We start from the raw sequence: 11020 nt of genomic DNA, 5'->3' as shown, positions 1-11020 counted from the left end.
GATATTTTTTTATTTATTACCATTTATAGAAATATATAGCAATATTATGATAAATCTACACTTATATTAAAAGTGAATTATGCATACAATATAAATGTATTATAAGTGTTTTAAAATATATATTATGTTTGTGTAGTAAAAAACTAACATAATATATTATAAGTCTATTAAAATATGTGATAAATGTATTATCCATTTATAAAACTTGTATTATATATGTTTTATAAATAGTTCTCTGTAATATGTATTAAAACTGTATTATAAATGTATTATAATTGTTCGGTGAAATTATTTTTTTATTGCTATAAATGGTAAATATTTTCTTAATATTGTATATTTATGTAAGTTTCCCTATATATTTTATAAACATATATATAATATAATCTGTATACACAACCTATACATAATATATACAACGGAGTGTATATATATATATTGTATACTTTAGTCATATTTGATAAATTAGATGGCTGAATGGTATATATGAGTAACTATCCCCTCCCTTTTTTTTTTAAATTATATATAATAAAAAAAACCCGGCCCGAATGTCCCTAATTTATTTATTGAACTTTTTTCCCAGAAAGTGAAATATTCCCTAATTCTCCTTTTCCATTTTGATAAAGTAAAAATACATAAATAAAAAGAACTCAAGCTGATTATTCTCTACATCAGATCATTTTAGCACGTATTCAGATTACAAAAATTAAAAGATGAAGAAGTCCCTCAACGTTCAGATGAAGAATCTCATTTGCTATTATCTTTAATTCTTTAGATGTCAAGCCATTTCTGCATTGTAAATTGACCCCTTTCTTTGCATGGGAATTAATATGTCTGCTTCTTCATCATCGTCATTTCCTCCTTCATCATGGCACTTGAAAAGTCATTCTGAATTCTATCCTCCTCCGTATTACTGTGTGAATATAAAGCCTATTTATACACAGATCTTTTTAGCATCTTGGATTTGTTTAATCCTTTCAGCCGCTATCTATTATCGCCTCAAGAAATTTCGAAACCAGAAAATCATTCCTCGAATTGAACTTTCTCGTACCGGACAGGTCCTCAAGTTTGAAAAGTTTTCCCATTATGTAGGTAATTATTCAAGTAAAGTACTCTTCCATTTTGTTTTATTTTTTTCCTTTATGGTTATTGTTAGGATCCCATATATTGCTGTACATATAATTAAGTAATTATCTGTCTCTTTTAGTGATAGTTTAAGCTTTTATACAGTACTCACATAACTCAATTTTGTATTTGGGGCAGGTCTAAATAGTTCAAGTTTCAGTGCTACCCTTTATCAAAATATTTATCGTGTATTATTGTAGTTCTTACCTTTGATATGTCGCATGGTCAGATGTTTACTGTTTATCGATTATTGCACTATTTTGTTAGTTTACCGTGTTGGTTGCATCTTCTACACTGTTTTGTTTTTGTACTTGGATTTGCTGCACTAGAGCCGAGAGCCTTTTGGAATATCGTGTCTACCTCCACGAGGTAGAGGTAAGATCTACACACTCTCTACCTTCCCCAGACCCTATTTGTGGGATTTGACTAGGCATGTTGTTGTTGTTGTTAGTCCAAGAAAATGATTTTGAAACATATTTCAGCGATTCTTCAATATAAGCCACTCCTTTTCTTAATTTGTATAAAAAGAATGACATCGTTCTATATTTGAAAAACTCTTTTCACTTTACACCTTTCATTTTATCAATAATGATATGCTTTTATACCAATAGAAATATCATGGCATCTCTAAAACTAGAAGAAGTCGTTTGGTGTGACGTATAAGGTATAATAATCTCAAGGTAAATGTAAGATTATTTTATCCCATGTTTGGTTGGAGGTATTAGATAGTCCTTGGATTATTTATCCCACCATATTGGCCATAGTAATGGGATAAGTTATCCCATTTACATTGTGGAATAACTTATCTTGGGATATTTAATTCCTAAAATTAATTGTTCTCAACCAAACGACCCGTAAGTTCTAAATGTAATTTTGGACCTCCTTGCGTAGTCTAATACTTTTCACAAAAAATGAAACGTCCAGAGTACGTAAAAGTGTGGTTGTAAGTTTGCAGATGAGATGGTTATATAACAAAACTTATATATATGAATGCAGCTAGACAAATGGGATTTGAAGATAGGAGACAATGTCCACATCTGTGCAAGCTAGCTACTGAGTACATAATAAAATCAGAAGGGTGTGAAGAAGCTATGTACAACTACTTTTCTAATGAACCAGATGCTGATTCCCTTTTTATAAAGCTTGTTGAGGAGTTTGAGAGATCCATCCTTAGTTACTTCGCGTTCCATTGGAGTCATGTTCCTTATATGATGAGCCAGGTAAATATAGCTTTTAAGAACAAATAGATCCATACTTAATAAATTATAAGTTTGTATTGTTAAAGACCAGCTTGCAATTTTATTCTTTTCCATTTTTATATCCTTTCAGGTACTGAGTGCTGATCATTTTGAGCCCAAGAAGAAACTCCAAAACATTGTCATGGCTGCTACGAGGTATAACTGTATATCCTAACATCTGATTTGCCATTTCATTCACGAGTCAGCTTGCTAGACATCATAAAGATATTCATGTTTAGGACTTATCCAATTAGGAGAAAATTCAAACAATTATACTAGTAGGATCATATGGTTTAAAAGTACTTTAACTTTTAACAATATATCCCTTGGTGATGTGATTAGACATGATATGATGCAACTTCAGCTTACTGAGGACATAACCCTCGATAGGAGGGTGTGGAAGTTGAGAATTAGGGTGGAGAATTGGTAGGTAGTTGGGCGTATTTCTTTTCCTTTCTCTCTCTTGTTCCTTTAGCATCTGTTATCTTATTATCTTCTTGTTGTTTCTGCTTGTTGCTACTGTCTCTTTCTCTCTCTTTTTTTTTTAGTAGATCATTCTTTGAGCTGATGGTCTGTCCAAACCAACCTCTCTACCTTCCCAAGATAGAAGTATGGTCTGCGTACATTCTATCTTCCCAAGGTAGGGCTAGGGGTAGCTTTTATACTTAATTTGCTTCCTTTGGCACTCTTCCTCTGTCCATTCTGGTTGTTTTCCAATACTGTCCATCACAAATTTGGGTAATGGTCTCCATGTTACCATAGTGGCTTTGATTATCTCCATCCTCCTCCTTTTCTTTTTAGTATAGAGTATTGTTTTGATCTGTAAATGACATAAGTGAGTTATGAATTCTTAAAAATGACAATGCTCTCGCAAACTTTTGTCCAGACAGGTTTTTCATTTTCCTGTGCATGCTTACATCAAGCCTTTCACATTTCCCGACATATTAGTTATCAATTAGAACTTTTAGGTTGTATCACGAACAATTGAGTAACTTCTATCTGATTGACAAATCTTATTATTACATGATACATGCAATAATGCAATAGAACTCCAAACATTCTAAGTTAAGTCACTTGATATTAAAAATATGTTGATATTTTGATGGTTACAACATGATTAGCACTTGGATCAGTATTTTAAGCAAACTTTGTGGGGCTGTAATATGGGGGAATTCACCTCCACATAATTAATATATGGGAAAATTAATTTTATTGCTAATTGCTGATCCCCTACGATTTATTGTCACTTCCTAGACGATTTGTTAAGACAACTTCAGATGCATTTTGTGCTTCGTCCATGGCACCAACTTTATTGTTATTATTCAGATTACGGTCTTTGTGATTAATGATACGGTAAAGTATGCTGTTTGGTTCAGCTTTTGGATAATATTCCAGATTTTGGTATTTATAAATTCCTTACCTAAGCTTTTGTGTAATTTTGTTAATCCCTAGCTAGTCTGAAAGTATTTCAAATCGCTAGATTAGCAGAACATGGATTCCATTTAATCAAGGTGTTCTCTTTACTTTTGTTGAACTGGTATTATTGATTCTTGGTTTTTGTGTAATAAAGGGAACAAAGATTTGAAAGGGTGACGAAGAATCTGAAGGTTGCAAGAGTTCTTACTACCTTAGTTGAGGAGATGAAAGCAATAGGACTCGTTTCTTCAGATGATTCACAGTGCACGGATGTGATGGTTCCAATGGCTCATAAAGATAGAAGCCCTGTCCTCCTGTTTATGGGTGGTGGCATGGGGGCTGGGAAAAGCACCGTGCTCAAGGAAATTCTCAAAGAGTAAGAACGTCGTTATTTGTGGGTGTAGAGGTTTCAATGCAGTGCGTGTACATACTTATAATGCAGTGACTACCTAAATTTTCCCGCAGGCCATTTTGGATTGGAGCTGCAGCTAATGTTGTTGTGATTGAAGCAGATGCCTTCAAAGAATCAGATGTCATTTACAAAGCTCTTAGCTCTAGGGGACACCATGACATGCTTCAAACTGCTGAACTGGTTATTATATGCTTCTCAATCCCTCACCTCAAATCCCTTGAAAATGTTACAAATAAAGAGTTGCATATCTGTTCCCTATTGACTGTGGCGTAGTGATAGATAATCTTTTTAAACCCATTCATTTGCACTCAAATCATAAAACAACCCAAGCTCGTGGTACATATTATTCGTTTTGGTCTAACAGAAATCACAAAACGTTTCTCAGGTTACACCACATATAGTTGGAAGTATTTGTACCATGCAAACTTGTGTTATCTAGAACTTCACTTTCCTTCCCCTTTCTTATGTGGGATTCACCTAGGATATCTTATTTACCCTTTCTTTAAACGTTTTCCAATCTAGAAGCTTGTTAGTCCTTCTTGACCCACCTCCCTTCCATCATGAGCGTCACTAATAATCAGCTAATAAAGCATTCTACTAGTCGATTCGAAGAGATTCTCTTATGTCAACCAAGTCTAAACAAAAGATATAGTTTCAATGCTTTGGCGCCTTAGCCTTTTAAAATCTAATTTCGTAGTGATTGAATAGAAAAAGTTTGATGCAGGTACATCAGTCATCAACAGATGCAGCATCATCCTTGCTTGTGACAGCACTGAATGAAGGAAGGGATGTGATCATGGATGGGACACTCTCATGGATACCCTTTGTGGTGCAGACCATAACCATGGCCAGAAATGTTCACCGGCGACGTTACCGTATGGGTGCTGGTTACAAAGTAGAGGAAGATGGAAGAGTAATTGAAAACTACTGGGAACAGATTGATGAAGAAGAACAGGAAACTGATGGGACTAGAAAAAGAAGAGCTTATAGAATAGAATTGGTTGGAGTTGTTTGCGATGCTTATTTAGCTGTCATTAGAGGGATAAGGTAAATGTTCTAACTATTAATTGTCAAAGCATTACTATATATAATTTGTTCTTTTCTTAGAGCGTGATTTAGTTTGTTTCCATTTCTTTACAGGAGGGCTATCATGTGTAGAAGAGCTGTTCGGGTGAACTCACAACTGAAATCACACAAGAGATTTGCTAATGCATTTAACACATACTGTCAGCTAGTGGATAATGCAAGGTTATATTCCACTAATACTTTAGAAGGCCCCCCTAAGGTACATACAAAACAAATAAGTTTTCTTACATTCCTATTGCCTAATTTTTTTTCATCTAACAAGAAGTACACTGTGTTTCGAAAGTTGATAGCATGGAAGGATAGAGACAAGACATTGTTGGTGGACCCTGATGAGATAAATGTACTGAAAATGGTAGGGAGGTTGAATGAAGGAACTGATTCAATTTATGAACTTTACAAGAACCCTCATCCAGCTTATCAATCTGGCTCAGTTTGGAAAGACATTGTTATGTCACCTTCTAGGTTGAATATTCAGAAAGAACTCAAGTATTCCATTCAAAAAGTTGAAAGAATGAGATCCTGACTGAATGATCAATAACGATTCTTCAATATGACTTAGGGATTTGCAGACACCCACGTTCTACCGAACCCAACTGAGAGGCTAAAATGCATGTTTGTTTTGCTACATCAATCTCCACAAAAGCCTTCCTTAGCTTGTAGTCTTGAAGCCTTGTAGCTTTTGTTTGATATCATAGAATTGTACTAGGTTTGAATTTGTTCTTTTTTTCCCATTCGGTGTTTGGTACCCGCATTGGAGTCCGAATAATCAGGATTCACACCGGATAGGACTCTATTTGAAAATGACACTCATTACCAAAGATTTTTCTAGATCCATAACTCGAATTTTAGACCTAGGAAGCAGCTTCATCTACTGGACTACTTTGTTGGTGGTGGTTTGAACATTTGAAAGGAGCAGATTTTATTTTTTATTTTTTAATTTTAAAAATTAATAAATATAGAAGGTGCCTCATGTAGATTTAGAAATATCTGTCTTTATTTTTGTAGGTATAACAATATTTCAAATAGTTTGCGTATTCTTTTCCACGTAGAATACGAACCATGATTTAGAGGCGCACATGTGTTGGACAATATGTGTGCTGCTTTGCATTAAATTTGAATTAAAGCTTAATTTTGTCATTTAAGACTTTTTCATGTATTATTAAATGCTTCAATTGGTTAAACTCAATGTCATATTCCGTGTACTTTTTTTAATGGACAAAAAGGGTTCTATGTCTTTGTTGTATCCTTCCTAATTGGTGGAACCCATCTTCAGCAAATGATCAAAAAATATTCTTCAACTTTAATTTATTAGTTGATTTTATTTTACCATTAATTTAAAGTCGTTCTTATCTTTGCTGTCTAAACACTAGTCAATCGTATCCCTCAATTGGATGGAAAACCCTAAATCAACTAAAATTACCCAATTTTCTTTTTTTAATTCAAACCCGACCCAAAAAATATTTTCAGATCTTATATATTAAAATATATTATTATTATTTTTTTATAAAAAATATAAAACTAATTTTCACTCTATTTATCACTTTTATCATATTAACAAAAAATAATTATTATTTTTCTATTTCACTATTAATATTCGATAATTAATTATTCACCAAATTATTTTATTAAATTTAAGACTAAACATATGAACATTATGAATGGGTGGAGTAACTATTTTCTAATGAATCAATTTATTACACTTTCACATTTTTTTTTTGGAATAATGGTTTTCACAATTAATTCATTTATTTAACTAATTTTTGAAGAAAAATTCCGTTGAAAATATATCCTCGCAGTGTTACATGCTACTACATTTTCGACCGTTGTTCACTTGTGTACTAGTACTATTAAGGAGAAATGATTTTTTAGTCATTTACAAAAAGATTAATTTTGTTTTTTTTATAAAAAAATAATATATTTTAATATATATAAGATATGAAAATGTCAATTTTTTTGGATCGGGTTTGGATTATAAGAGAAAATTGGGTAATTTTAGTTGATTTGGGGCTTTCCATCCAATTGAGGGGTGCGAGCGACAAGTTTGTAGAAGGCAAGGGTAAGAACAACTTTACTTTAATGGTAAAGATAAAGTCAACTAATAAATGAAAGTTGAGGAGTATTTTGACCCTTTTCCCTTTTTCAAACCACTAGTTTAGTGTACGTGCTTTGCACGTGTGTAACACGTCAACTAATAAAAAATTATATAAACTAAACAAAAAATTTCATTGGTTACACATTTTTGAAAAATCACATAAATATTATTAAGCAATATATTTGAGGTAGAAAATAGATACGAAGAAGTTTAAGTTTCTGAAAATGGTCAATGTTAATTCTATTTAGCTATCTTAATAAAGAGACAATGTAACTTTTATTTTTTTTAAAAATTATGGATGAATTAATATTTAGGGCTTTTAAATAAATTAAGAACAATACTAGTTTAAATTTCATATAACTTCTCATCATTTTTTGTTAAAACATTAATATTATTTTGTAGATTTTAGAGTCCACAATAGATATCCTAATTAACGTGTAGTTATGGTTAATAATTATTTAGATGAAAATGAAATATCTAATATAAAGTTCAAACTAAACTTATCAAGTTTGATCGAACACGTATCTTGGATCAATGGCTCCGTCTCCATCCTTACGTGTGAATGTAACTCAAAGTCATCCTGCAGAAACAATTCATATATCAAATTTATAGTTACTTAAATATAGAATTCTTAAGAAGACTTCTTGTTCTCAAGCAAAAGGTAGGTCTTCTACACCCATACATATTAAAGGATATCTTAATTCTCATATATTATTATCCAAGTAGACACTTGTCACGATTCGAGTCTAGGGTTTAGACGTGACATGACGATCGGGATTACGAGGGATCCCAACCAAGTCATCTTAGCATATATTGCATACATAAGGTAAAGAACGTAATAACATAAGCAGAAGAATCAACTCAAAGCACAAGTATGAGGAATAGAAATATCCAAATGTCCAAAATGGACTTACATCAATTCAACGTCTAAACATGCCTCTATGTTATCCTTTGATGGGGGCCTAGGACAAGCTCCTAGTTCACTCGAAACATAAGAGAAAGTCAAGTAGCAATATGAAATAAAAACTATGTCCCCGAAGAATGAGGACTCACCAACTTTTAAAAACTTAAACAACTCTAGCCATGAGTAGGATGATCGTCATCCGCTCCTATTTTATGAGACAATGTAGGCAAAATATGCGTTAGTACATAAAAGGTACTAAGTATGTGAGTTATGCATGAACAAGTAATAGGACATGAAAAATATGGCATAGGATGCATGACCAATCATAATGAACATGAAACAACTTAAAAGGATTTGAATATCATGAAAACTTATGGTCAATGCTTCATAAAGTTCATAGTAAACTTTTCATCTTTGCATATAACTTGAATGTGGGATTAGACCTTTAACTGATATCTTACGACCATGCGAGCTATGACATGGAATCTGATGTAACTCCCACATCGAGAAGAGAGAGGCTACTTGCCAAGGTAGACTCCATTATAAACAACTTCAACTCAATAGCTATATGTGGATCCAATAGCTAGGCCATAAAGACAACCTATGTGGGCAACATAGTTTCAGACTTTAGGTTGCTACTAGAATTTCCTTGGGTAACTAACTACGTTACCGAATCAAACCCACCTAGAAGTCCTCTGGTGCTTAGCCAATATCCCAATGAAATTCATTAAAATATGATCATAAATATTATAGGAAAAGATAGTAACTACCTATCAATCCACCTTTACAAAACATAATATGAGTAGCTCATTAACTTTAGTGATTCATAAGAATCCATAAACTCGGTGAAAATTATTCTTATCACCATCTTAAACATGATTGTGTGAGAATTTTTCTTATTAAACCATAATAACTTTCTTTAGATCATAAGTGATCATCATCATACCTTTCATCGTAAATTCATGCATCTTAACTTTATTCGTAAAAGCTTTCTTTTGAAAATCATTGAATTCATAAACAACTCATGAAAAATAATCTTTGAATTTCATAATCATAATTGAAAATAACTTTATGCATGGGAATTCATAATTCAACTTGAAATCATGAAATTCATATAGAATCATGCTTATAATAATCATAGATAACATCTAAAAATGAAATTGAAACAGTCCAATGCAATTCATCAAAACTAGGGTTAAATAACAATTGAAATTGAAAAAAAGTTTTGAGAAAACCTTGGGACTCCATGGGTGAAAGGAACCCATGAATCAATCCCCACATACCTTGATGAATTTACTTAGAAATTGAAGAAGAATCTAATTACTTTTGAAACCCTAGCTTGAAGATTGGAGAGGAATTTTTGGAGAATTTTTGTGTTCTTGCCCTAGGTGAAATTTGAAGAATGATTTGGAACTAGAGGGAATTTTGAAGGATTAGGTATATATTGACTTTGAATTTGACCGTAAAAGTGTCTAGGTTCATTGTACCAAACTTTGGGAAAAGACACAATTGCCCTTCATTAAAACTCGAAATTGAACCAATGAAGTGACTCTACGAGTCCTAGGAAAAATGATGAGCCGTTAAGACGACTCATCTTGCATGTTTTGGAAACACCCTGAAATTCAAGCCTCTGAAGTTTTGTTACGACTTATCTCTACGAGTTGTCAGAGCTTCTACGATTCGTCTTGTCGAGTTGTAGACTCGACCTTGAGAAATTCTGAAACAAGGGCCTCTAAACTTTTTGCACGACTCCATATTATGACTCGTCGAATGGACTACGAGTCGTAATGTGAGTCATAGATCTTTTCTTTAGTTTGGTCCTGAACAAAACCTTAAGAGTCACTCTACGACTCATCTTCATGAGTCATAAGAATCTCTATGATTTGTCGAGTGACTCGTGGTCCTGATTTCATTCAGCATCTTGAGGGTTTCTTCTTGGTTCCCACATTCTGACTTCCGAAGTCTTACAATATATTTCCTTTGGGAACATTCATCCTCGAATGAGGTTCAACTAGCATAGGATAGACTTGGAAAGAGAACTAATAACCCAACATGAACATTATGACACTTTAAATGCATGGGATATGAAAATTTCAACTTAACATAATACATGGCTTTAAATAAAATTTCATGAACATTCATGCATATGAATGACACAAGAGGAACCGAATGCATAATAGTTCAATTAACTTGAATAGGAATACTTACTACATTAGGCTTGAGTAGAGGGAAAAAGGTACGGGTATCGTTTCATCATATCTGCCTCTGCTTCTCAAGTAGCACTCTCTACTTGTTGGTTACTCCACAATACTTTGACGGACACAACCTCTTTGTTTCTTATCTTCTTCACTTGCCGGTCTAAGATTTCCACCAAAACCTCTTCGTAAGTCAAATTCTCTTCAACACTCACATCTTCCAATGGTACAATGGAATTTGGATCACCCCAAAACTTCCTCCATATATATACATGAAATACTGGGTGAACCATAGCTAACTCAAATGGCAAATCTTACTCATAAGACACCTTGCCAATACGCCTCAATATTTTATAAGGTCCAGCATATCTAGGACTCAATTTTATTTTCTTACCAAAATGCATTACACCCTTTATGGGTGAGACCTTTAAGTAGACCCAATCATTTATCTCAAATTCAAGCTCTCTTTTCCTAACATCCGAATATGATTTTTGACGACTTTGAGCCATCTTCAACCTCTCCCTTATGAGTCTCATCTTCTCTATAGAATGTATT

General features: G+C 33.1%; 1 protein-coding gene across 1 annotated transcript; it reads left to right on the top strand.

Annotated features, from left to right (window-relative positions):
• The first annotated feature begins 809 nt into the window (after positions 1-809).
• On the top strand, positions 810-6182 carry LOC129900619 (calmodulin calcium-dependent NAD kinase-like). The gene is made up of 8 exons (XM_055975630.1): positions 810-1089; positions 2119-2342; positions 2452-2516; positions 3931-4152; positions 4242-4368; positions 4913-5235; positions 5329-5473; positions 5558-6182. Exons 1-8 carry the CDS (start codon positions 816-818, stop codon positions 5795-5797), a joined length of 1620 nt encoding a protein of 539 aa, XP_055831605.1. The 5' UTR covers positions 810-815; the 3' UTR covers positions 5798-6182.
• Positions 6183-11020: the final 4838 nt, after the last annotated feature.

This window comes from Solanum dulcamara, chromosome 8 (genome assembly GCF_947179165.1).
Source record: "Solanum dulcamara chromosome 8, daSolDulc1.2, whole genome shotgun sequence".
NCBI classification, from domain to species: Eukaryota; Viridiplantae; Streptophyta; class Magnoliopsida; order Solanales; family Solanaceae; genus Solanum; species Solanum dulcamara.
This window is presented reverse-complemented; position numbering and strand designations above follow the sequence as displayed.